The sequence below is a fragment of the Melospiza georgiana genome, chromosome 20 (genome assembly GCF_028018845.1).
Source record: "Melospiza georgiana isolate bMelGeo1 chromosome 20, bMelGeo1.pri, whole genome shotgun sequence".
NCBI classification, from domain to species: Eukaryota; Metazoa; Chordata; class Aves; order Passeriformes; family Passerellidae; genus Melospiza; species Melospiza georgiana.
The window spans coordinates 12,345,401-12,372,964 of NC_080449.1; the positions used below are offsets into that span (position 1 = coordinate 12,345,401).

Genomic DNA, 27,564 nt, shown 5'->3' on the forward strand with positions numbered 1-27,564 from the left:
GTAGAAGAGCGATTGGTTCCTCAGCTCACTAAAAATAACATTAAAATCATTAACATCTTGTTCCACTGAAGCTACTTTGTCAGAGTTTGTTTCCATAGGGCCATTTTTCCATCCTGGATGCACAAGGTGATCACAGAGAAAGGAATTAATTCAGGGTGCAGGGGAAGAGCAGCAGAGCAGGCCTTGAGGAGAATGAACAGAGCTCTGAGTTTCAGACATTTCTGAACCCCAGCTGCAGGTGAAGTTGAGATGCCCATTTTGCAGAGCCAATTTGCTGAGGGCAGCTGACAGGTTTTTGTACAACTTCCCAGTGATTTTCACCTTAATGTTGACAAGGCTTAAGCATTAAGTAGTTGTATTTATTATTCTACATTTTGAGTAAAGATATTGTGGTGGCCTTTACTTTACAAGATCAGCAGTGGCCTTTAATAGCACCTATTTATTATTTTTCCCAGTAAGGAAGCCAAAGGCACCTCGAGCCTCTCATAAAAGTGGAATTTTAAAAAGCTCTTTAAAATATTTTCACACCTCAGTAAAACCGAGCACGATTCCTGAAAAGTGTTATCCCATGCAGTTATGGTTCTGGCATTTAAAATACAGTTTTCAGCATAGAGAATGAGGCATAATCCCTTTCTGAGCTGCAAAGTTTGGGATTCCTATGGAAATACGAAATAGCCACTGTGAACAGAGTATCCCATACTCCTGGAACAATACTTGTGTAATATAAATGACCACACAGAGCAGCAGCAGTGCAGCACAGCCCAGCCCAGCAGTGTCCCAGCACCAATTCCCCAGCTCAGGGAGCAGCGTGCAGGTGCCAAATAAACCACTAAACTGGCAGGACAAGCAAATGCTTCACCAACAACCCCTCTGCAAACTCATTTTGGCTGGATTAAAATGAGAATCCTTGCACTCAGCTTAGGGGCAAAACTCTGAAATAAAAAAATGCATTTTTTTCCACACAGAGATCTTAATCCTGGATTAATTATTTTACACATTTTCCATTTTAATTAAAGCAGTATTGCTTCTTTCTTAAGTTCTTTATCTACTTTCTTTAAGTAAAGCCATTTAATACTGGGGATTGTGGAAAACATTTGTTCGTGATTATGCAGACATACAGTCAAACAAGACTGAAACAAGAGCAGCATGCAAAAATGTATTTAAGGACTATCATCCCAAAATGCTGCTAAAAGCTATTAACCAGTACGTGTTAATTGCCACAGCATTCATATTAATTTTCACTTCGGGCCCGACATTGTGGAATATTTCCCCTGATACATTTTAAACAAAGTTTAATTTAAGGAACTGCTTCTATCAACACTTATGAAAATTAACAGCCAAGCAATTAGCACTCATGAATTATCCCTTCCCCCATGCTTGCTACAGCATCATTTTTAAAACAGTTGCTACATGAGAAATTGTTGTTTTTTAACCCATTACCAAAATTAGCCACGAGAAACCTTGTGGCCCTACAGAGAGGCACATTCCTCACCAAAGGATTTTTAGCATTTGTCCACCCAAAAATTGCATTGATCAATGTTCAGTTAAATTATCTCCAGTAGTCAAGCAAAGACCAGAGAACTCCATAAGAGCAGAAAAGCCAAACTTCCTTCTAATTCCATTTGCAGCAAGTCATGAAAGCAGAAATAAAAATATCTTGAGAACATCTGGTCTGCCTGCAGGAAAGGCTTTTGGCCTCATAACCCAGGTTCACTCCAGAGCCAGAAAATTCCTCCCTTCCATTTTTGATCTCCTGTGCACCTGTCCTGCCTGAGCCCTGAATCTCAGCAGAGCCCCTGCCAGGAGCCACCACCACCCTCCTCTGTGCCACCTGTGCCACCTGTGCAACCTGCACTGCACCTTCAGCTCTGTCTTACACCGAATCTTTCCCCACAACATTATTAAAACTCAGCAAGTTGGAACACTTAACTGTCATAACTTGATTTTCCAGTCCCGTAGACAGAAATATACACAAATTTAATTATCAAATGTGTGATAATTTAGTTTGCATGCAGACAAAATAAATCAATTTGGCCAGTGATTTCTTATGTCTCCAAGTAATTTTCTATTCCAATGACACCTGAAGGAATTACAAAGAACTAAAGGTTCTTTCACTACAAAATTCTTAGAAAGAGTATATAAGATTTATTAACCAAGAAGTACAACCCGTGTGCTTTGCAAAAGATGAAAACAGGTCCAGAGCTGAGGTTTTCTTTAACTATTTAGGGAAAAACTTGAAGAAAGAGTTGAGAGTAGTTACTGTGTGTGTGACTTCTGTTAAGAGCTGAAGTTTTACAATGTACAGAAAACCACAAATCTGTCCTGGGTAGTGGTGGGGCAGTTGTGTGGATTCCTGAGCTGCTTAGAATGCCTCCCTGCAGCTGTATTTCACAAGCCATATTCTCTACTGTTTTGATAATTAATGAAGTGATCAGGACAGGAAGAAATTAGAGCGCTTTAAAATTTTACTATTTCATAAAAATCACAGAAGTGGTTATGAAAGAGACACTAAATCTGGCAGGAAACACCTGCAAGATGTGAGCAGTGCCCAGGCTGGCAGCACAGCCCGTGCCAGGCTCTGGGCGAGCTGCTGGGCTGGGCACAGCACAGGGGGCAGGCAAGGGGAGCCCAGGAGGGTCTGTGGGGGTTCAGACCTGATCTAGGGGAGCCCAGGAGGGTTTGAGGGGGCTCAGACCTGATCTAGGGGAATCGAGGAGGGTTTGGGGCATTTCAGACCTGGTCAGGTGAGCCCAGGAGGGTTTGTGGGGGTTCAGACCTGATCAGGTGAGCCCAGGAGGGTTTGAGGGGGCTCAGGCCTGGTCAGGGGGAGCCCAGGAGGGTTTGGGGCATTTCAGACCTGGCCATGGGGAGCCCAGGAGGGTTTGTGGGGGTTCAGACCTGATCGGGGGAGCCCAGGAGGGTTTGTGGGGGTTCACACCTGGTCAGGGGAGCCCAGGAGGGTTTGTGGGGGTTCACACCTGATCTAGGGGAGCCCAGGAGGATTTGGGGCATTTCAGACCTGGTCAGGTGAGCCCAGGAGGATTTGGGGCATTTCAGACCTGGTCAGGTGAGCCCAGGAGGATTTGGGGCATTTCAGACCTGGTCAGGTGAGCCCAGGAGGGTTTGTGGGGGTTCAGACCTGATCAGGGGGAGCCCAGGAGGATTTGGGGCATTTCAGACCTGGTCAGGTGAGCCCAGGAGGGTTTGTGGGGGTTCAGACCTGGTCAGGGGGAGCCCAGAAGGATCTGTGGGGGTTCAGACCTGATCAGGTGAGCCCAGGAGGATTTGGGGCATTTCAGACCTGGTCAGGGTGAGCCCAGGAGGATCTGTGGGAGTTCACACCTGATCTAGGGGAGCCCAGGAGGATTTGTGGGGGTTCAGACCTGATCAGGGGGAGCCCAGGAGGGTTTGTAGGGGTTCAGACCTGATCTGGGGGAGCCCAGGAGGATTTGGGGCATTTCAGACCTGGTCAGGGGAGCCCAGGAGGGTTTGTGGGGGTTCAGACCTGGTCAGGTGAGCCCAGGAGGGTTTGGGGCATTTCAGACCTGGTCAGGTGAGCCCAGGAGGGTTTGTGGGGGTTCAGACCTGGCCAGGGGGAGCCCAGGAGGATTTGGGGCATTTCAGACCTGGTCAGGTGAGCCCAGGAGGGTTTGTGGGGGCTCAGACCTGGTCAGGTGAGCCCAGGAGGGTTTGTGGGGGCTCAGACCTGGTCAGGGGAGCCCAGGCAGGAGCAGGAGCACACACAAGGACAGAGCCCCTGAGCTCCTGGGTACAGACCAGGAGTGACACTGAACAACCCCAAACCTGCACTATGGACAAACCAAAGCCCTGGCTACGACCCTAAAGATCTGAGAGCCACTGTGACCATCTGAGCAAGCACATAATTAAGTAGGGTGTTTTTAAGACATGTTTAATTAGGCCCCCAGCCCCTCCTCACCCCCCCATCCCAATTATGTACCATTTCCCCCAGAGATACACAGCTCTGTTAATTATGTAAATAAGTAATGTACTATTCCCTGAAAGAATTACATTTCTGGGAAATACTGTTCATCTATTATCAATAAATAAAAAAAAACAAGACATATGATTTGTCATTAAAAATAATTTTTAAAAGCTCGATGATTTTTAGTGTTTTTCCTGACTGAAAATACATGAGAATTGAAGTAAAATAACTCACAACTGGAGTTATGTTTCTTCTATACCTCAGATGGTCAGCCAAGCATTAAACTAGATAATACATAGAGAGCTATAGAGAATAAACTTTATATGCAAACTATTGATACCCTACCAGAGTAACAGAAACAATGGTGTGAAAATTAACAGAGTGAGATTATGCTTAACAAAATGCACATTCAATTATTTTGGATTGTAAAGAAGGCATGTTGATTTGAAGATCACATCTGAGATATTTGATATCAGACCCTGCAAATCACAGCTGAGTGACACTGAGGTATTTCCCTACCCCCTCAAACTGAGTGCAACCTGGCTCCAGTGGAACCAACACCTGCTAAAGGTACCTGACTCAATGGGTGAAAATCAACATGTGCATTACAGACAACTACAATTAATACAGTAAAGGTTAGCTTGGATTACCAAAGAGGGAGGGAAAAATGCTGAAGTATCTCAAGTTTCTGACTGAATTATAACAGAATTCTCTTCATAAAGAAGTATTTGACTTTTACTTCTCCTATACATGACATGAGAGCTCATTTAAATGTTTGCCCAACTGAAATTTCACGGCACAAGAACAACAAACCCAGAGTTTGGAAAAAAGGCCTCTTGGTGCTGTCAGCATGAAAGTGCTGCTGTCACTCATAAAGGAGGCCAGGAATCCTGAAAACCTGAGTTAGCACTAATTGCCACATGCTAATAAATATAAAATCACAAAGAGGAGCTTTTGCATGTGAACTTCATGGCCCGAAGGTTACCATTTCCCAAATATTCCAGATCCTCCTAGAAATGTCAGTGGAATTATGGATCTGACTTTCCACTTCAGGAACACCTAACAGAATATGAAATTCTTCCATCACGATGGTAATGAAGCTCAAACTCCATCCTCCCACAGGAGATTCCACAAACAAATCCAGTAGGAAACAGATCTGTGGAGTATTTATACTTGTTTTGGAACAATATGACAATGATCCATCACACCACTGTTTATATTTCAGCTTTTAGAGTTGATGAAAGAGAAGAATACCTGACAATGTGGAGTTCAGGGAAGACATTTATCCCTCAGTCTGAGCCATATCAGATCCATCTCCTGACCCCCACAAGCTGCCAGGTTTGCAGCCAATCTCCTCCCTGCGTCACACAAATCAGCACTAGTGCAGAAACACAGGGATCAGTGCTTCTTTTTGCCTTGGATGCTCCCTGCTGATACCTCAGTTCCCCACCCTCAGAACAGACCATGGCTCTCCCACTCTCAGGAGAGCACTGAGGACAAAGACATGACTCATGGAATATTCAGCAAGGGCTGTGATGTGGACAGACAGAACACATCTGTCTGTCACCTGTCAAAGTTTTGGGTTTTTTTAGATGCAAAATAATCTGTCATTTACACAAAGGTAACTCTAGAGGGGTGTGCCAGGACTCTGTCACAACCAAGGTGCCCCTCACTGACCTGCTGGGGGAGGAAACAGCATGGGAGAGAAGCTCATTCCCAGCCCAGAATGTTGTAATGGAAACACAGAAATGGCTCTGCTGAACCTGGAACCACTGCATTTGCTTGTTTCTAGATAAGCACCACACCTGAGGGCCACTCTAGAGCCCAGGTGGAGCCTGCACGAGTCACAGCCCAGGAGCAGTGCCTGGCACCCTGGCACAGCCCAGGAGCAGTGCCTGGCACCCTGGCACAGCCCAGGGGCAGTTCCTGGCACAGCCCAGGGTCAGTGTGTGGCACAGCCCAGGGGCAGTGTGTGGCACCCTGGCACAGCCCAGGAGCAGTGCCTGGCACAGCCCAGGGGCAGTGCCTGGCACCCTGGCACAGCCCAGGGTCAGTGTGTGGCACAGCCCAGGGGCAGTGTGTGGCACCCCTGGCACAGCCCAGGGGCAGTGTGTGGCACCCCTGGCAGAGCCCCCCGTGCTCACCTTGCCGTCGAATTTGGAGTACTCATTGAAGGGGTTGTTGAGCTGCAGTGGGCACTGCTCCAGTCTCACAGAGAGGATGGACTGCTTCCCAGAACATGGGGATTTCACCCTAAAATTCTTCTTTTCAAACAGTGAGCTCAGCTCCTCTGCTGCAGGTCAGAAAAGAGATTAGAGGCATGGTGTGAGGAGATGTACAGAGGCTGCTGCTCACCACACAGAGATAACATCATAACAGGGAGCACAAAATCAAATAAATAAACCTACAAATGCTTCAGCAGGGCAGGATCTACCACCACTCTTTCATAGCCCAAAGACATGAAACCATTAAGAAGCCTGAGTGATGCCCCTGTTTAGGCTGAGAAAAAGGTGAGTTTTTCCTGCACAGAGAACAGAACTGATCAGTGTGAGACCCAGCTGAGTCAGATAACAATGAGGAGAATGGCCCACCTTCTCCTAGAGGAGCAGGGAACAGGAAGGGAAGGAGCTGCTGCCCCAGGAGCAGCAGAGCTGGCACTGAGCCTGCAGCACGGGGCACAGCAGCCCGGCCCTGCAGTGACACCCTGCCAGCTGCAGCCTGGCACCACCCCTGCCACAGGATCAGCTCTGCACGTGCCACTCCTCACGGGGGAATGGGTATGGCCTCCCCGCATCAAAAAGTCCAACCTGAAACCACCATTCCAGATCAACAGTCTGAACAATAAAAACAAAAAAGCTTTCTAAAAACAAAGGGGATGCAAGTTCAGGAGGTCTCTGTATGGTCTGAGAAGGCTCATAAAAGCCTTTTTATGTGAAGAAAGTGTACAGCTGAACTTCCAACAGCAGCTCAACTTCCAATTTACTTTAAAAATCCCTAGAAAATAGGACTTGTTGTGTTACAAGGGCACTATGAAATCAGGACAGAGCCTGGGTGTGTCAGCACATCAGTTCCAAGGGCTCTCATCTGCAGGGAGCTGTGACTGAAGCTGGCCAAGGTTCCCCACAGATGCTCCAGGAACCAGAACACCAGCCTCCATCCATCCATCCATCCATCCATCCATCCGTCCATCCATCCATCCATCCATCCGTCCATCCATTCCCCATCCATCCATCCATCATCCATCCATCCATCCATCCATCCATCCCCCATCCATCCATCCATCCATCACCCATCCATCCATCCATCCATCCATCCATCCATCCATCCATCCATCATCCATCCATCCCCCATCCATCCATCCATCCGTCCATCCATCCATCCATCCATGCATCCATGCATCATCCATCCATCCATCCATCCATCATCCATCCATCATCCCTCCATCCATCCATGCATCCATCCATCATCCATCCATCCATCATCCATCCATCCATCCCTCCCTCCCTCCATCCCTCCATCCATCCATCCATCCATCCATCCATCCATCCATCCATCCATCCATTCCCCATCCATCCATCCATCCCTCCATCCCCTGTCCATCCCCCATCCATCCATCCATCCATGCATCCATCCATCCATCCCTCCATCCCCTGTCCATCCATCCATCCATCCATCCATCCATCCATCCATCCCCCATTCATTCATCCATCCATCCATCCATCCATCCATCCATCCATCCATCCATCCATCCATCCATCATCCATCCATCCATCCATCCATCCATCCATCCATCCATCCATCCATCCATCCATCCATCCATCCCCCATTCATTCATCCATCCATCCATCCATCCATCCATCCATCCATCCATCCATCCATCATCCATCCATCCATCCATCCATCCATCCATCCATCCATCCATCCATCCATCCATCCATCCATCCATCCCTGCCCAGAGCCCAGCCCAGCTCCCCTGCCCTCGGCTCCCCACAGCTCCCACATCCACATCCTGCTCCTCCAGGAGATGGAACTGCTCCCAGGAGGGAATGGCCTCGCACTTGATCTGCAGGGACTTGGTTCATTTCTTAGAGTGCAAAATTAAAACCTGTCAAATGATAACTAGTCAAAAGCTCCATTTATTTTTATCAGCAGATTGCCTTAAAATTCAGGCAGTTGGCAGAGGTGCTAAATACTGGCACTGAGAGATCCCCAGCGGGCTTGTGAGAGGCTGCAATTAGCCAAAAAAGCTTGATTTAATCCCTTTCAATGTGGCCACTTTAACTCCATTAGCTTGTTTTGGCTTTTCAACAAGCACTTGTACTTAATTTTTTTTAAAAATCTAAAGCATTATATTGGAGTATTGCCTTTAACTGATAATTCTTGGGCACTGGGAAAGGACACTGGGATCCAATACAATGGTTTTACTTGTACAAGTGAAAAATCAAGTTTTTATCTACAGCTAGATAAAAATGTATGTCTTGCATGTCAGCATGGGCTGAATGCAAGACTTTGGAAGGATTTCCTTGACGCATTGTTAATTTGCATTTTATACGCTCTGAAATGAAGGAATGTAAGATGCAAAGGTCCAGAGGATGGACCTCCTGATGGAGGAATGTAAGGTGTAAAGGTACAGAGGATAACCTGATGGAGGAATGTAAGGTGTAAAGGTACAGAGGATATCCTGATGAAGGAATGTAAGATGCAAAGGTACAGAGGATATCCTGATGGAGGAATGTAAGGTGAAAAGGTACAGAGGATAACCTGATGGAGGAATGTAAGGTGAAAAGGTACAGAATGTAAGATGCAAAGGTTGCAGAGGATATCCTGATGGAGGAATGTAAGGTGAAAAGGTACAGAGGATATCCTGATGGAAGAATGTAAAGTGTAAAGGTACAGAGGATAACCTGATGGAGGAATGTAAGGTGAAAAGTACAGAATGTAAGATGCAAAAGTACAGAGGATATCCTGATGGAGGAATGTAAGGTGTAAAGGTACAGAATGTAAGATGCAAAGGTTGCAGAGGATATCCTGATGAAGGAATGTAAGATGCAAAGGTACAGAGGATATCCTGATGGAGGGATGTAAGATGCAAAGGTACAGAGGATAACCTGATGGAGGAATGTAAGGTGTAAAGGTACAAAGGACATCCTGAAGGGCTCCTCCTTCTCCTTGCTGCCGTGTTGCTCGTGCCAGCAGGAGAGAAGCACTCAGATCTCAGTGGCCAAGCACAGAAGGAAAACCAGCTCTGCCAGCAGCCCTGAGCCTGCAGCTTTTGTGGAACTTGTTTATTTTTATTTAAATCTGCTCTGCAGCAGGCAGGGATGGACCCATTTGCCTGCCCATTCCTCAGAGGGGACAAATGTGGCTGCTGGGGACACACGGGGGAAAAGGGGATTGAGCACAGAGCCCCAGGAGCTGCACAGGAACCCTCAGAGTGCAGGAGACACAGGAGGATCTGCATCATCACCAGCCAAGTGCTATAAAATACTCAGCAAAGAGGTGGAGGTTATGGTAGATTAACCTTTAAAACCTACAACTCTGCTTACAGAAGGAGAAAGGCAAAAACATTTCAGAATGCATTAACAGGGGTATCCAACACAGCTGAACACTGAATTAAGGATTAGTGTGGCTGTGCTGCTCGTGTGAGCAGCTTTGTTCACTCCTCTGAAAAGACATTAGAGTGCTGGAGAACGTTCTGCAAATGACAGCCACGGAGAGAGGAGGAATTAGGCAAAAAAGGGAGATTACAGAGGGACCTCATTAAGATATACACAAATTTTGAAAGAAGCAGGCATGACAGACCATACAAAGGTTTGAATGTCTGTCAAACACAACAGAAATAGAAACTAGCTTGAGCTCTAAAATAGGAAAATGGAGACAGATTTGTAATTTCATATATTACAATTTAAACTATGTAGAACATCCAGCCACAAATACTTAATTATATAATTAACAAAAATAGAATTTAATATATTTTGAGAAATCAGCGATAATAGTTTTACCAAGGAAAGGCGAGATAAGCCAAGGCAGCATTTATTATGCTTGCATTTAAGCAGATCACACATACACCCTTTATTTCTTGGGATTTTCACCTTATCTAAAGAAGTAGCTACAAAAATAGTCAATACAAGTAAACTCTACAAAATCCTCCATGGCACCAAACACTGCTGGAAGTGCCCTGGAGACCCTGGCGCTGCAGAGACCTGGGCAGAGCCACTGCTGTCCCCACAGTGCCACCAGGGCCCCTGTGAGCCCCCGGGGGGACACACACGGTGACCTGATTTGGGGATTTTCGGGAATGGATTTGGGGATTTTTGGGAATGGATTCGGGGATTTCTTGGGAATAAAATTGGGGATTTTTTGGGAATTTTTTGGGAATGGATTTGGGGATTTTTTGGGAATAAAATTGGGGATTTTTTAAAATGGATTTGGGGATTTTTTGGGAATAAAATTGGGGAATTTTTGGGAATGGATTTGGGCCAGGGATGCCTCAGGGGTGCAGAGCCCACCCCATAACCCATAACCCAAACTGGCTGCCCAACACTTCTCCTCTGCTCTGCTCTGTTAACCCCTGAGTGCCCTGGCCAGGGCTGGCACCTGGAACAGCACAAAGAATTGACATTTCCTCTCTGCTGTGAAACCCTAGGGGAAAATTACAAACTGCAGATGTTGTAACCATCACTGGCAGGAATAAAAACAGTAGGAAAAGAAGAGATATTTTCTTTTACCTGAGCAAGAAGTATTTCTGTCTTTCCACTGAACGTTTTTGCATTTTATTTGATTTTGTCTCTCTTTCCGCAGACGTTCTAGTCTCTGAGCTTGAAAAGAAATATTACAACTATAAGTTTGTCAATGAAAGTTTACTATAAACAAAGACATAATTAACTACCTTTATATGAATAAAGATGTTTTATACTGCATATGTAGGGGGAAAAGTCATAAAATTTTAAAGGTGGCACCCCTGAAAAGCAAATACCAACAAAAACATGAAAATGTTCTTGATTTATAATTGAAATTAGAGGATATAAAACATTAATAGAGATCATAAAGATAGTATTAACATGGAAGAGAATAATAAAATGTGAAAACTTCTGTGATTAATATGACATTTCATTATATAAATCATTAATAACGGTCTTAAAGGAATTTTAATGCACAAATGAACTGAAGTGAATATTACATTACAGGAATAAAATTACTGTTATGAATTACTCTACCCGTTTCAAAAATTAAAGATAAATGAACTCAGACTAGACTATTAAAGTTTTAAATATAAAATCCTTTATCTAAAAATCATGAAAATTATAAAATGTCAAAGCGATATAAATTAGCACAGCTTTTTCTTCAGTAGGCTGAAACAGTTTATAGGTAGTAAAATAAATGATTTGTATCTTCACAACATTAGTCAAATCCTAAAATGAATATAATATTTCTTTACATATATTTTGACTCCATCTTCAAAATATGGTTGGGAAAAAAAACCCCAAACAGTTCTGGTACCAAAGAACTTTCAGCCCAGGGTACCAGACAACTTAAATCACCTTTTTTGTTAACTGTAGGACTTCCTTGGGGAAAAAACCTGATGGAAGGCACCCGAGACAATGACCCCAAGAAACCACTGATGTTGTCCACTCAAAATAAGCAGATCAGACTGGGAAGTAGAACTAACAGTGCTGATCCCCAAAGGAAACAATTTGCTGGACATATTAGCAATTTTGATGCATTGAGATAATTCATTAACTAAAATGGGTTTGTAGAAGAGATTCTAAAATGCTAAATTACTCTGACAGTTTTTGGATACAAGTGGAGTTCCCCGAGCCTTTCCAGCAATTAAAAAACATTAATAAATATTTTCTGTCCCTTCTGTTATTATTCTTTTACATTTAGGTCTTTGAACTGAATTGTGGACAAGGAAGTAATTTTTTTTCCCCATAAAAACTGTCAATGTGAGAACTGATAAAAAAATATTCATTTGAAGTTTAACAGCTGCAGCAAGCAGTTTAAGGTACAAGCACGAATGGGCACTTTGATAAGTATCTGCCATTAACAACACAATGCTAGAACCTGAATACCTCTAGGTAGTTTCCTCTTAATGAAATAAGAAAAATATCCCTTCTCATAAGTTTAAATATTGGGAAAACACTGTTGTAGCATAGATAGTTTATTCTGAAAGAAAAGCTCCACATTTGTACCAGTTACTGCCCACACTGTAACTCAAAATTACCTTCCAAAGCCCTTTCTTTCCAAATGAGCTATCAGAAAATATAAATAAATAATATTTTAATATCAGAAAATATAATCTGTTAGATTAACAGGTAAAGAAAGGCCTAAGGAAAAACCATTGACTAGAAACAAGACAATGCATGTTTTTATCTGTTTGATATTTCCATCCCCTGTCAAAATGTCCAAGAGCACAGTCAGCACCTCCCCTGAGCCCCTCCTGTTCCTCCACCTGGAGCTGGTCAGAAATGACCATTTCACTGTGCCAAACCAGAGGGAATGGCCAGCACCTGCCAGAAATGTGAATTATGGAGGGGTCGCTGTCACAGGCAGCCAGTGACAGTTTTGGGTGTGAAAAACCAAAAGTCTGGTGGCTGCCCAAAGGCAGCTGTGGTTTCATTAATGGTCAGCCCTGAGCTGAGCCTCAGCGTCCTGGCTGTTCTGGAGCCTCTCACAAATTCCTCCTTGTGAAAGGCATTGCAGCACCTCCAGCAGCACACACGTTTTCCTGGTGAAGCAGAGCACAGAGGTGCTTTCTGGGCTCTAGGTGGTGTTATAATACCTGCAGAAATCATTTTAAAAATATTATACAGACACGGAAAAAAGAGGTCAGTACTGACCACTGTACACCAACCTTCTCATCTGTATTTTATCTTACAGAACTCCTGCTCATAATATTCCTCAGGTCTAAGCAGAAGTCTGGATGTCCCCTGTATGAAACACCACATGGGAGAGCTTTCTGCCAGCTGTGACAAAAAGAGTGTATTTTGTAAAGGTGTTCACCCTTAAACTTCCTGATTTGGTACCTTAAACCCTAGCTCAAGGTTTTTCTCAGAAATAAAACTTTAAGAGACAAAATACAGACAAATCAGTCCCTTTGTTGGCTCACATCAAACTTCATTCCTCTCTTTTATAACAAATACATTTGATGCCTCACTAGGCAGATTTTTTCTCAGAAAATAACTATCCTGTTCAAAAGTTAACACCCCTCCAGACAGTAACAATAGAGATATCAAAGACTGTTCATGTACTTTGGATTTGGATTTGATGTCTCCACAATTTGAATTTTTTTATATATATAAAACTGACTACCTCAATGTTCTCCTGCACAGGAACAGGTAAAACAGCAATTAAGGCTCAGTTGACAGCACGCTGAAGTAACTGAATCATTATGTATCCTTGTCTAAAAGGGCCTGAGCACTGCAAAGGGAGTCTGACAGGCACCAGGCTGGTCCTGCTCTGGTCTGTCCTGCCAGCCAGGCCCAGGGAGGCCCAGGGAGGCTGGGGCTGAGCTGCTGCAGACCCCACGCACCTGTGTTCGACCGGCGCCTGATCCCAAAGTCCCAGCTTGAGGTAATGTCCACGGATTGGGAGTAGACGTAGCCCTGAGTGTCCCCATTGCTGCCCTGGGGCTCTGCCCCGCTGTCCCCGCAGGCTGAGGAGGGGTGGAACTTCTCCAGGTCCACGTCGTGGTCGATGAGGACCATCTCACACATGCCCGTGTCATCGCTGGTCACGTGCGACTGCCGGATGTGCGCCAGGATGATGGTGGGGTTGTCCAGGAAAGCCATCCTGCCTCAAGGCACAGCCTCACCGTACTATCTCCTCTCCATCTCGCATCACGGACACACGCACCTGCAAACAGCACACACGGCACTGCAGGAGCAAACACAAACTGCTCAAACCCCCGTCCCCAAAGGTCTGCGTGGGATGCACAAACCCCGACTGACTCGGGGCAGGCTGCTTGACTCTGCTCCACTTCACTTGGGCCACACTGGCTGCTGAGATGCTCTTAAGGAGCAGGGGGTTTGGAGGACAGCAGGACACCAGAGATACCCACAGACAGGTCCCAGTACCCCACATGGCTGCTGCAAGGCTAAACACCCCACAGTGCTGCACACAGGAGGATGGGAGGAGAATCCAGAGCAGAAACATCTGCCTATTTCAACTAATCCATTTACAAAACCAACAGGGTTTTGGATTTCTTTTCACCCATCTCAACTGTGTTTCTGTTTTGCTTCTGCATCTACACACTAACTTTTTGAGTGCCTTATTACAGACTCTCTTCAGGTTTTGTATTTCCAGGAAAAGCTTTAAACATGAAGAGATTAGTGTCTCAGGGCAGAATATTGAACATCTGCTGCTGCATGGTGCTTCACACAGGGCAACTGCTGTAACACAGAAAGCTCTGTGACCAAATACCACACGCCTGAGCTCTGAAGCACTCTAAGAACAGTAATTGCCACTTACCTAAGATATTTCATTCAGAGCACTCAAGTGGCCTTTTGAAACAAAGCAGAGGGCAAAACGGAAAAGGAAAAAACCCCAAACCACAAAACCCAAACCACGCTCACATTGTTATCTGATTTTTCTGTAGCTGTGGCTTTGTAGTGATGCCAATCTAATTCAAGCCCGGGCTGACTCTGAAAGGGGCAGCTCCGTGCCCTGCCTGACCTGCTCCAGGAATTCCACCATCTCCCAAAGCTGGCACTGGAGCTGTGGGCTGAGCTGGATCAAAAAATTACCTGCTGGAAATAACCTAAAAAGGAAAAACAAAAAATTATTCCTGATCATGCAGCAAGTCCATCAGTGAGCAGCAGCAGGAGCCCTGGGGACACCTCCACCTGAGGGGACTCGGTCTGAGCTCACACACAGGGCAAGACTACGTGTAAATTCCAGAAGGTTGAAATCCCACTGCTTTTCTAACCAGAGGAAAACACTTTATAGAGCTGCATGTGTGTGTTTGGGATTTTGAACTCAGAAACACCAGCAATCTCCTGTCCTTGCTGCTTGCAAAACTGCTGCTTAAATCACACAAAGCCACTTCCCATGAAAATCTGCTAGAGGCAGCTGGCCTTCTCCTGGGATGCTTTAACAGAGGGAAGGGACAGCAAGGACCAGGCAGGCTTGTTCCAGAGCCATAAATTCTGCTATTAGTGAAATTCACTCCAGCAGGATCCTTGGAGACACTGAGAGCCCAGCTGGACACAGCCTGGAGCTTTGCTGGCCCTGCATGGGGTGGGGATTTGGATGGGATCTCCAGAGGCTCCAGAGCACCACAACCGCACACTCTGCTTTAATTTCTGACTCTTTCCATCAAAGTGAGCAGGGCTGCTCCTGAGGGAGCTCTCACTGTCCTCCAAGGGAGAGGCCACAAGGCAAATGTGCCACCCAAAGGACTGATGTGCCCAGGGCTCTGACCCTGCACCAGCGGGACCAGCACCCTGGGGCCTGGAAAACACAGACACAGCCAAGCACAGCTCATGGACATGGCAAAACACACGTTGAGAATGTTCTTTAAACTGAATTATTTCTACTCACTGATTAGGAAAAGCTACGTGTACCTGCAATTGGCAAAAACTTGTTTAAATAAGCAACAGCCTCAGGCGTCGGAAAGGTCTGCAAACTCCCAATCAAAAATTACTGCTGCCCCATCAATGTGTCATATAAATGTTGGCATGTTAATTGTGTATTTATAAGATTGTTAATGGTTAGTTAATTTACCTCCCACACTATTATTGTACTTGAAATGATTTAATGTCTGCTGAGGGAGTTAACAACATGTAACAGCAGATGCGAGTTTTACCTTTATACCCTGCACCCCGACTTCTGCCATTAACAGTGGTGTGCTAAATCAGCCAAGCTTCTTCCCAACTGTACATCTGCAACTGCCTCTCCCATAGACCTGAACGCTGAGAAAGTGCTGGAAATTCTACACAAGTTTTACACAAACGTATTTTTATTTCCTCCTCTTCAGAATTTTCAAAAACGTGCATTAAAGCTAATTTGTCAACACATTAAAGCTAACTGGAAACTCTCTGAGCAGTATATATACTTCAAAAAACAAAAAAAGAAAGGTCAGACCCCAAATTCAGTTCAGGTTTTGATGCCACAGTTAATAGTTGTCGTCTCCAGAATTCTAACCAGTTCTCTTGTTGATAAAGGCACAGACCCACCCTGAGGAACAGCGACTTCCAGTGAGAGAGAAGAACTCAAAGAAGCAGTGTTCAGTTTTGCAAACCTTTACACAAACACCTTGAAGGTTCCAGCAAAATCACAGACCCAAAATCAATGTCTAGATCTGCTGAGATCTGCCAGCACACCCCTTCTGCACTCCTACACCCACACACCATCACCACATCCTCACGGAGGAGCCAAATTTAACAGGATTCAGGGACCTTCTAAGCACCAGCACCTTAGACATTCTTTTATCATAAACAAAAAATGTATGTTCTTCTAATACTTGTGCTATACAGATAATATTCTACCACTGAATAAAGCACTATGCAGGCAGCTGTCAAACATACTCTGTGCAAACACTAAAACTGAAGAGAGCAATGTGAAATCTCCCAAATGTTAGAGTTTGGCATTTCTGTACAACAGGATACACAGGCTGGAATTGAATGATGTACTGATTGGCAAACACCTGTGGTCAGCACACAGGTGGACAGAGATCTTCACTCTCTCCTGATCTTTATTACTCACCTACCTATCTGTCTGCACGCTGTCTGACCAACAGCCAGGCACGAACACTCCCTCTGCCCTTCCTGGCCCCAGTGCTGTGACTCTGCCCTGCCCTGGGGGCACTGCCCCCTCAGCCTGGGGCAGGCACAGAGCATCCCCAGAATGTCAAACTGCACCATCAGGAGGCTGAAGGCCCTGCCAGGGCTCACGGGCACTCCGTGGCAGCAGCAGACAGCTGCATCTCAGTGCACTATTTCTCTCAGCAGTGCTGCTCCTGCAGCTCCCCACGGCTATATTTATGGCAGGGATGGGCTCTCCCAGGCAGGCAAGCAGGGCTTTATGCAGATCAGGCTCATTCATAACCCTGGCACAACGAGGAACGCTAACAAACGACTCCGCTGCCAGGAGGTGACACAAAGGTCTTGGAAAAGGATCTGCAGCCACGCAGGCTGTACCTTGAACACACAGCTGAACACAGCTGAATTTCGGGAGGCAACTCCATCATCACAACATGTGAACTGTTCCTGTGACCCTCCTGCTTGCTCCATGCGCTGCCATTATTTAATAAAGATTTCTGGCTTTCCTGTTCCCCCACCAACGCCCCCAACGCCCCACACAGGGATGGTATCTGCAATTATTTAATAAAGATTTCTGGCTTTCCCGTTCCCCCACCAACGCCCCACACAGCGATGGTATCTGCACGTTCACCTACCCGAGGTGACAACGAGACAGCAGAGCAGTGTGAGATGAGGGGCAAGGACAGGCTGGGGCTCACGGCTGCCACGCTCCCATCCATCCGCGGTGTCAGGCAGACAGCAGCGGGCACAGCTGGAGCCAGCCCCGTGCTGGACCCAGCCATGGGGGCACTGCAGCCACTGCCAGCCCCGCTTGCTGCTGGCTGCAGGGGAACGTTTGACCTTGAGCGTGAAAAATGCTGAGAGCAGCTCTCCTCACTTGGGGAAAGGCAGCTATTTCAGAATGGATCTCTGGGTTTGTTAAATGAGCGCAGTGCAATCTGACACGGTGCCAGGCTGGCACTGCCCAGCACAAGAGGCTGCTCCTGGCGCTGCCCCACACCTGCAGAGAGCCGTGTCTCACCTGCACAGCTGCCAGCAGCGGGGCAGGGCCCTCTGTGCCACCCTCTGCCCCAGCCTGCTCCCTCCTGCAGCTCCTGACACGTTTCCCAGCAGAAATATGGATTTCTCTTGGTGAGGTGACCCCAGAGCCAGCAGGCACTTGCACACCCTGTGCCAGTCCCCAAAAGGTCGCAGGCTCCAGGTCAGACCCCTCCAGCTCCACCAAAAGCCCTGTGGTGCCACCAGCACATCTCTGACTGCAGGACATGTCTCTAAAATGACAAGCCAGATGCCCCTTTTCCGTGGCATCTTCCAGGAAATATTTTCTTCACGTTGGTATTTTTGCCTTTCATGCTTTGAAATACACAGACCTCTAAGCAAGCTGCAAGAAACAATAAAATCAGAGAAAGCTGTCAGCAACTAAAAATGTTCTGCTGCAGGAAAGAGCTACAACTTTGAAGTTTCACCAATTTTAATGGAATGGTTTTAAGAGTTCTCCAGTAAAAAGGGCTAAAAGCAGTTCCAAATTCTCCACAAAACTCTCAAGCCAATTCCTGCAATGTACCTTCCTCTCCAAATTATAAAAGTAAGAAGTAGGGGGAGAAAAACCTTCTTTCCTCATGTTCTGCAAAGCTGTAGCTTGTTTTTGTTTTTTTTTTGTTTGTTTTAATATTGCCTAAATTGACTATCCTCCTTAAGGAAGTAATAAACAATTAAAGCCCTGTTCAAAGTAAACAAAAGTATTCCAAAGACACAATTTGTGGAAGGTACAATTTGGATCCAAGACAATTGCTAACAAACTCAAAACACAGCAAGCTGGAAAAATTGTATACATTGCAGGTCATGTTATCATTCAAGGGCTTCCACAGTCCCTGTACTCAAACACCTCCTTGACTGCAGCTCTTCAAAGTGATCTTTAAAAACTAATGAAAAAGATAGGCAGATTAGAATTAAAAATTGATTTTTCCCCCAGCGTCATATAAGCAGGAACAGGACGGCACGAACATACTTCAAAATTTATGATTCAGGTTCCATGAAATAATTTCCCAGTCAACTTCTGTCTGCAATTGCACAAGAAATGGTTCTGGTTATCTGCATTTGCAGCAGCAAAAATAATCAACCCCCTCAAACACAGACAGGTCCTGGGCATGCAGGATAAAGGAAAGTGAACTGAAATATACGAACATTCAAGTTTATGTTTCAGCAAAAGCTCAAGTGCATTTAAGAGTGAATACTTATCTGCAGAAGCTGTCACTCACACTCCGGTCCTATCATTAAAAAGGAAATAATCATTTACAGTCATATAAAGAAGCTCTCTCACAAGAGAGACTGGAATTGGGAAGTTATGATGAGCAAACACCACATTACACACAACTTCTAACAAATTATTTGTTCATTTCCAGACCTGTAAATCAATCTGGCACTTGCTCTGTATTTCTGAATTGCTTGGAATTTGGCTATACTTCTGTTGTCACACTAATCAGGATGCAAATAACAACAATTCCAATATTTTAATTACTGAGCTTTAGAGGGGGGAGAAAATATTGGGGTATGTATGGGAAGTATTCACTGTTCTCTTTCCTGGTATTCTCAAATATTTGTTTAATTGTAGATAAGTTGATTCTCTGCTAACCTGAGAAATCTTGCATCAAGATTTTAAGCAAATAAATAAGTATAAAAAATGCAGAGATTATAAATTAGGGCAGACAAATCTGTATCTAGACTCGTGCCTGCAAAGAGCATTCTATCAATATAGCGAAATGCTAATCTCCTAATTAACAACCTAATTAGGTAATTATGGCTTTGCAGAGGGATGCCTAAATGAAATATGACAACATGGTCACCTCTTTATATGGCACCTGTGGGCCTTTTCAGCTGTCACAGCCGAGAGTGCAATATCAATTTGAACAGATGACAAAGTGTTGTCATTTTTCATTCAGATATTGCGCTGAACGCCGGATCCGGCGCTCCCAGCGCCGCTCCTGCCCGGCTCTGCTCCCTGAACGCGGCCAAACCCCTCTCCGTTCCCATGTCCCTGATGGAGATGGGTTCCTCCTGCTGGCTGCAGGGTCCCAGACACACGGCACAGCTGCAGAGCCACTCGGGGCTGACCCACCACCCCGAACCCCCTGACCCAATTTCGCAGCTCGCGCGTGGGAGAATCGCTGCGCAGGGAAAACAGCTGAGCTCATGACTGAGCCTTAATTGCTGCTGGCTTTGAACTAACAAAACAAAACCAGAGGGCCTTGTAAATAACACAGAGCACTCATTTCACTTTTATTCCTGCTGAACACTCTTTTCCAGGCGAGCAGCAGCCCCTGTCCAGGAGAAGGTGAAGCTGATGGATTTTGCACAGAAAGCTGGGAAGGAACACTTTCAACAAAGGTGCTTTTCCATGGAACTCTTTCTGTCACTCATATGCCTAAAATGCTTTAAAGACAATTTGCTGAGCTTGAACATTCCTAAAGGCCATCAACCTGCTGGAGTGGGTCTGGAGGAGGCCACAAAAATGATCAGAGGGATGGAGCACCTCTGCTACGAGGAAGGGCTGAGAGAATGGGGATTGCTCAGCCTGGAGAGGGCCCAGGAGGGACCTAATGCAGCCTTCAGCACCTGAAGGGAGTCCACAGCAAAGATGGAGAGACACCACATACAGGGCATGGAGGGACAGGACACAGGAATGGCTTCCTCTGCCAGAGGGCAGGGATGGATGGGCTATCAAACCATGCTGGGATTCTGTGATAAATAAGATATCTTGTTGTAGAGTGGAGAATGAAAGCACAGTGCTCAAATATCAGACTAGAGCTGCTATTTTCACAATTCTCAGCATGATATTCAAGAGCCTAAAAAACCTAATAAATTTCATAAACATCAATACAAGCTTCAATTTTAAAAAATAACTGAACCAGGAAGTTTCACCATTTTACCTGTTAGCCTGTTTGCTACTGAGAAGTTTGGGTTTTACACACACAGAGGTGCCCAGGCTGACAGAGGCTGCCTTGCCTGGAGCCAGGACAGGGCCTGGGGACACGCTGAGGGTGCAGCCAGCCCAGGGGCTCAGCACAGCCATGGCACAGCTCTGCAGCAGCACCAGGAGGGTCGGGCACTGCCAGGCACGGGGTGCCCTAAACAGCAGCACCTGCCAAAACAAACACTTTGGCCCTGGTCACTTTCTTTACGTTGTTGCCATTCCACTTCCGACTGCATGTAAATATTTTTATTGCATTAAAAACATGATCGTAATCTTATTTTTTAAATATAGCAGCATGCAAGCTGCTTCTGACTTAAGAAACACTCATGATGATCAGACCTACTTAAAAATGCCTGAGACCTTCAGCCCCTTTGGGACTTTACATCAATTGGAACTGGACAGATTCACATTTCTTCAGCAAAAGATGAATCCCCTGCTCCTCTGGCTTTTAATTTTGGGTCTGTCTCTTTCAAGAGCACACAAAACATATTCAAGGAGCTTTGTTTTGCTCTCAGGATACTGGATTTAGATACAGCACTTCTCAGGCAATAAGCAAACAAGGTAGGGATTGCCCTTGTGCTGTCTGGGATATGAAACTGAGCTGGCAGACAGTGAACAACAAGGCACCACAGTTTGATGGAGCCCCTCAGCTCACACACACACAGGGTTAATATCAAAACTTTACAGCCCGGAGTCTGTGTGCTCTAACAGAAAGTGTGCACTAACAGAAACGCCCTGGAGAACTCTGCTACAATGCCTGAGGCAGCCCCTCCCTGCACGGCGGGTCCCAGGTGTGGGACAGGTCCCCAGGTGCGGGACAGGGTCCCCAGGTGTGGGGTGTGGGACAGGTCCCCAGGTGCGGGACAGGGTCCCAGTGTTAGGCAGAGTCCCAGGTGCGGGAGAGGGTCCCCAGGTGCGGGAGAGGGTCCCCAGGTGCGGGACAGGGTCCCCAGGTGCGGGACAGGGTCCCCAGGTGCGGGACAGGGTCCCAGTGTTAGGCAGAGTCCCAGGTGCGGGGTGTGGGACAGGTCCCCAGGTGCGGGAGAGGGTCCCCAGGTGCGGGAGAGGGTCCCCAAACAGGAACAAATGAAGACAGCTGAGCTGCATGCCCATTTCTCAGCCAGTGTCACTTGCCCTCGGATGCCAGAAGGGACTGTGGATCCCAGAAGGAATTTCCTCACACAAAGGGCTGTCCGGGCTGGAAGGGGCTGCAATCCCCACCCTGAGGTGCTCAAGGAATGACTGGAGGTGGCAGTCGGTGCTCTGGCCTGGCTGACAAGGTGCTGGTGAGTCAGAGGCCGGACTCGATGATCTCAGAGGTTTTTTCCAACCTCAGTGACTGCGTGATCTCCAAAAACAGTGGCCATATGGGAATGGGCAGCTCCTGCACGGGGCTGTGACCAGCATGCTGCTCCTGTGCTGTACCATTTGTTGCCATAACTGACCTTTCTGTACAGGTGTGTGCTTTTCACGCTCACAGCTTCGAATGGTCGGGAAAATCTCGTGCTACAGAACACAGATCCCTGTGCCAGGCTGCTTCACCTGCAGAGGCCTTCACTGATCCAAAGGAAATGCATAACAAGAATGTAGCTGTTACTTGTTATTTTAATATTCGTTATTTGTTATTTTAAATTTGTTACTTGTTGCAATTGGGCGAAAATTGACGAACCGATGAGGAAAGGGTGTTACAACAAAGACCTGAAACACCATTGATACAGAAATTGACTAAACTGGTTCTCCCTGCTTCAGTTATTTCTGTACAAGTCTATACGTACATGCTGATCTCAATTTATTTTTAATCTAACCTAAAAAAGTGTCCGTGAATGGAGCTGTTCTGAATTTGGAAAAGTAACCGAGAGTCTAATTCCCAGTCTTGCATCTACCTGATAATCCCCCGACGCCTAAAACCGTCCAGAACACTCGGGATATCCAAGCTCGGCATCTCTGTTGAGTCAATTTCCAAACTTCACTAGCACAGAAATGCACATTGCTGGGTGTCCCGGACACGGTTCCCGCTGCCCGGTGCGCTCCCGGCACCGCAGGCAGGTGCAGAGCCGGGAGCCCCGTCCACACCGGCATTTGGGCGTGACGCTGCCCAAAGCGCCGCCGGGAGCCGCGGGGCGGGCAGAGCCCTCGGAGCGGCCGGGACACGGGCACGGGCCGTGTGACCGGGACACATGTCACGGGACCGGGATGGAGTGACCGGCACCGGCCGGTGCCGCGTGCCTCCCGCTGCCCCGGGGCATCCCGGGCTCCCCGCCGGTCCCGCCGCTGCACCGCACTCACCTGGCCCCGCCACCCATCGCTGCCGCCGCTCGCCTGCCCCGCTCCGCCGGCCCCGCCCCGCGCTGCTCCCGCCCCGCCGCCGGCAGACGCGCCCGGGGAGCCCCGGTGCCCCGAGCCGCGTCCCGGGCAGGCTGGCAGCCGCCGCCGCCGCCGGTCACAGCATCCCGCGGGGCCCGCGAGGGGCTGACAGCGCGGGCAGCCCGGCCCCGGCCGCCCCCCCGCCCCGCACTTACCGGCGCCGCCGCCGCCGCCGCGGGGCCGCGCAGCCGCTTCCGGGTCCGGGTCCGGCGGAACGGGCGCGGGGCCGCGCGCGACCCGGAAGCGCCGCGGCCGCGGAAATGACGGCGCGGAACGGGCGGGGCGGCGGCACCGGCGGCACCGGCGGCGCGGAGCGGCCCGGCCCGGCCGGAGGCGGTGCGGCCGCACGGCTGTGGGTCACGGGCTCCGGCGGGCACGGCCGCCCCGCCCCTGGTGCCCGGGTCGGTACCGGGACACCCGCGCGGCGCTCACCGGTGCCGCACGGCCACACACAGGAGGCTTTTCTCACGGGGACCGCCCCAGTTTTATTTCCAATAAAAGCACCGTGCCGGTAGCGCTCGGTGTACCACACAAGGGGATGAACCCCACACCCGGTCGCTGCTGCCCGTGCCCCAGGCCGTGAGCAGCGGCCCTGGGTCACCCCGGGCTGCCAGGGCGAGCAGGGGCGCCCAGCCACACCGCCGGCCTCCGGAGCTGCAGCTGTTCCCAGCTGTTCCCAGGGTTCCTGTGCCTGGCCGTGTATCTCTGCCGCCTTTCCAGACTTGCTGGTGCAGGCTCTGCAATTTCCTGTGGAAGTAAGGACACTTGTTAATTAATCCCCGAGGAAAGGCTAACGTGGCAGTCTCAGCAGCTGCCTTTCAGAGGGACAGGGGACAGCGTGGCACAAGTGCCACCAAGGGCCTGTGAGGAGCAGGTATCAGTGACTGGCACTGCAGAGTAGGGCAGGAGCTGGAGCTGCCCCAGCACAAAGCATCTCACAGGGAGGTGCCTGAGTCACTCCAAAGCTCTGGAGTGACTGGACTCAGCCTCCTAAAACAGTACAAAAAATCACCCAGAACAGCAGCTTTCCACTGATGTGGTGAGGCCAGCAGGTCCCTGCAGGGGCCAGGGAGCCCTCTCCTGTTTGCAAATGCATTGGTGAAATAATCACAATAATACCAATTTAAAATGCCTTTGGGGTAGCATTCTTAGTAAAACTGGATAACCCTGAAAACTCACTGGCTCAAGACAGACGATGGTGGAGAATTAAGATGTAAAGTAATTGAAATGTGAATGAATTCACTAATTGCATGGGGGGACAGTGAGAGCACAGATTTGTTGACCAGGAGCCATCTCCATCTGCACCAGCCACACCTGACCCTGGCCAGTTGGTGAAAGGGTTCCAGGGACGGCGTGGGATGGTGATGCCAGCCGGGACTGGGGGAGCCCAGCCTGAGGAATGAGCCAGAGCACCAGGAAGGTTAGAGGATGAGTTTGGGCATGCTCCACTGAGATCGTCCGTCACAGACAGAGCACATTCAGCACACTGCGGATCGTTTAAGTGCCGCTGTGACTGTCCATCGCACCTACAGCAGCCTTCCCTACGAGGCCTCCGCGGGGGCAGCTGTGTTAGACACCACCCAAAGTGTGCGCAAAGCGGACCGGGGCTGAAGGAATTTGGAGCGAACGGGGCAGTGTCCCACGGGAGGACAGCCTGAGGAGGGGTGGCAGCGACCTACAGGGAACCTCTTAAGAGAATGAACTCGTAATTACCCTGGGTGCCTGTGCTTTATTCTCTTCCCATTTCCGCGGTTCTGTGCAGATTTACAAAAAGATAATTTGCAATGCCGCCGGTAACGCACGGCCCGAGCCGTGGGCTGTGCCAAAGGCTCCTGTTCTGTCCCGCAGCTCCTCCGCGGGGACACGCTCAAATCACGGGCCGCGGCACACCGGCCCGGGACCCTTCATCCTGCGCCGGGGCTCCATCGCACGGGCGCAGCTGCCGGCCCGGGGCGGGCCCGGCCTCCCCCGGGAATTCGGAGGCACCGGGCCTGGCCCGGCGGGACCGGGCCGCCGTCACCACGGCAACGGAGGCGGGGCTTGTGCCGCTCGCCCCGCCCACGCCGCCGTTCGAACGGCCCAATCACAAGTTCCTCAGGCGGGGGCGGAGCCCGAGGCGGGGCGGGCGAGCACGACACCATCCTGCGCGCGCTGATTGGCCAATGCCGCCGGCAGCTCTCGCTCTCCCGCACAGCGATTGGCCGCCGCGCCCGTCGCTCCTGCACGAGGCCGCCGCCTCCCGCCCGCCCCGGGAGCGCGGGCGCCGCTGGGCCCGGCGGGAGGGCCGCGCGCGCGGACCGGGGCGGGCGGGGCCCCGCGCGGGGCGGGGCGGGGCGGGGCGGGGCGGTGGGACCGCCCGGCGGGGCGGGGCCAGGCCCGGGCGGGGCGGGGCCGGCGGGCGGGGCGGGGCCGGCGCTCCGCTCCCTCTCGCGCGCCGCTCGGCTCCTTCACAGGGTGACACGTCTGCGGTGAGTGAGTGGCGTTGGCAGCCTGTCAATCCCTCACCGGAGCGGCCATCAAACAACATAAAACACGCGCGGGCACCGGGCGCGGGGCTCATAAATTCCGGCGGGCCGATATTTTTGCACATTGCTTTGCAGAGAGTGTGTAATTAATTTTTTTACAGTTCTTTCCCCGTTATTTCCGCTCTTTTCTTTGCACAAGTTCAAACTTTTGATTGCTGCTGTCTCACCCCCGTGCACAGACTTGGGATCGTTTGTTATTTGGGGGGGAGGGCGATTAATTTTTTTTTTTCCCTCTGTGATTGTGTTTTCTTGGCTTTTTTATGTTGCAGTTTGGGGGTGGGGGTGTTCGCTGGTTTGTTGTGGTTTTTGCTGTTTGCACCCTCCCAACTTCTGAAGGATTTGAAAGCGAGTTTTTTTGATTTTGTATTTTTTTTTTTAATTTTGCCTTTTTGCAAAGAAGATTTTTGGACAAGTGGGGAAAGACATAAAAAGCAACAATAAAAATAAATAAGGAAAAAAAAAAGCTTTGGAGGAAGATTGTACCAGGAAAACCTCACAGAAATCTGCTCAGCTCATTTATCCGAGGCACCAATATGATGATGATGAAAGAAGATTGTAACTAAAGAAGAGAGTGATTTACTACCCTGGGAAGGAGAAGAGAGTGGAATAAACAGCTGAGATCCGGTCAAAACACAAATACTACATTTTTGTTATTGTTTTGTTTGGCTTTTTTTTTTGTTTTTGTTTTTCCTTTTTTCGTGGTGTGTGTGCAGAGCGCGGTCAGGAGCGCGGCACTGGGACTGAGCGGGGCAGGCGCTGCCGTGACCGCCCGGAGCGCGGCCCGGCCCGGAGCCATGGACGATCAGTCCAGGATGCTGCAGACTCTGGCCGGCGTGAACCTGGCCGGGCACTCGGTGCAGGGGGGCATGGCCCTGCCGCCTCCCCACGGACACGAAGGGGCTGACGGCGACGGCAGGAAGCAGGACATCGGCGACATCCTCCATCAGATCATGACCATCACTGACCAAAGCCTGGATGAGGCACAAGCAAAGTTGGTTTCGTCTAATTAAACCTTGTCTTTTAAAAAAATTATTATTAATATTATTATTTTAAAATTATTTTTGGTGTGTGTGTGTGGTTTTTGTTTCTCTCCTTCCTGCTCCTCTGCAGAGACCCGGAGTCTCACAATTAAGAGCAACTTCTTGGGGCCGTAAGAAATTTACCAGCAGCCAAGGCAGAGCCAAGTTGCTATTTAATGATTTCTTTCCTTAAAAAAAAAAAAATAGATATGATAAATGTAGAAGTGTGCGATGGTTCTGCCGTCACTGTGGCGCGGGAGGCTGTGGCTGGTCCCTGCCGTTCCCGCTGGACACTGTCCGGTGGATACCGGCCTTTGCGCCGCCGTCCATCCGTCTGTCTGTCCGGCCATCCCTCAAAGTACAACTTTGCCTCTTTCTTTCTTTTCTTGTCTCAAAGTGGCAGCAGATGAATTATAAATCTGACCAGATATTGCTGCAGGAGAGGGTGTGTGTGTGTGAATAAAACCCAAACCAAACCCTGGCTGTATTAAATCACAATAAATACAAAAACAATGTTAACTCTGTACACCTCCCCCCCCCCCTCCCCAATCTCCTTAATAAATCAGTTCTAATATCGCAGGACGGGGACGAGGGGGGTGGTTTTTCCCCCTCGTTCGGGCGGTGTTTGCACAAAGATAATTCCGCATGAAAGCGAAGCGGGATGAGGGAGGTTCCGGCCGGCCCTCGCTGCCCGCGGCCCCGGGACCCCCGGCCGGGGGGCGAGCGGCCCCAGCGCGGGGCTGGGGAAGGCGCCATGTTGCTGGAGCCCGGCGCTAACCGCTTGTCCTGTGCTCTCTTGCAGGAAACACGCCCTGAACTGCCACAGGATGAAACCCGCCCTGTTCAGCGTCCTCTGCGAGATCAAGGAGAAAACAGGTACGGGCCGCCGCGCCGCCGCCGCCGCAGCCATCTTAGCGCTCCCGCCTGCGCCGCGCCGGGCCCGGCGCCCCGCACGCCGCCGGGGGCGGGGGCCGGGCCGGGC

General features: G+C 48.9%; 2 protein-coding genes across 10 annotated transcripts in view; one reads left to right on the forward strand and one right to left on the reverse strand.

Moving 5' to 3' along the window:
* The window catches only part of MAPKAP1 (MAPK associated protein 1), an 80,788-nt gene extending 57,530 nt beyond the window's left edge, over window positions 1-23,258 (reverse strand). For 2 of the 6 annotated variants that reach the window (XM_058038343.1, XM_058038337.1), the window contains exons 1-5: window positions 23,194-23,258; window positions 14,518-14,702; window positions 13,476-13,798; window positions 10,672-10,761; window positions 6,088-6,236 (exon numbers count right to left, since the gene is read on the reverse strand). In XM_058038343.1, the coding sequence (XP_057894326.1) occupies window positions 6,088-6,236; window positions 10,672-10,761; window positions 13,476-13,734 (498 nt within the window). In that variant the 5' untranslated portion in view covers window positions 13,735-13,798; window positions 14,518-14,702; window positions 23,194-23,258. Of the gene's footprint in view, window positions 1-6,087; window positions 6,237-10,671; window positions 10,762-13,475; window positions 13,799-14,517; window positions 14,703-17,339; window positions 17,360-22,119; window positions 22,204-23,193 lie in introns of those variants that run through there. The other 4 variants (XM_058038339.1, XM_058038338.1, XM_058038340.1 and 1 more) reach the window with 4 other exon arrangements.
* A 2,160-nt stretch (window positions 23,259-25,418) lies between these two features.
* The window catches only part of PBX3 (PBX homeobox 3), a 102,312-nt gene continuing 100,166 nt past the window's right edge, over window positions 25,419-27,564 (forward strand). Inside the window, exons 1-3 of one of the 4 annotated variants that reach the window (XM_058037941.1) lie at window positions 25,419-25,506; window positions 25,964-26,554; window positions 27,385-27,458. In XM_058037941.1, the coding sequence (XP_057893924.1) occupies window positions 26,358-26,554; window positions 27,385-27,458 (271 nt within the window). In that variant the 5' untranslated portion in view covers window positions 25,419-25,506; window positions 25,964-26,357. The other 3 variants (XM_058037942.1, XM_058037943.1, XM_058037944.1) reach the window with 3 other exon arrangements.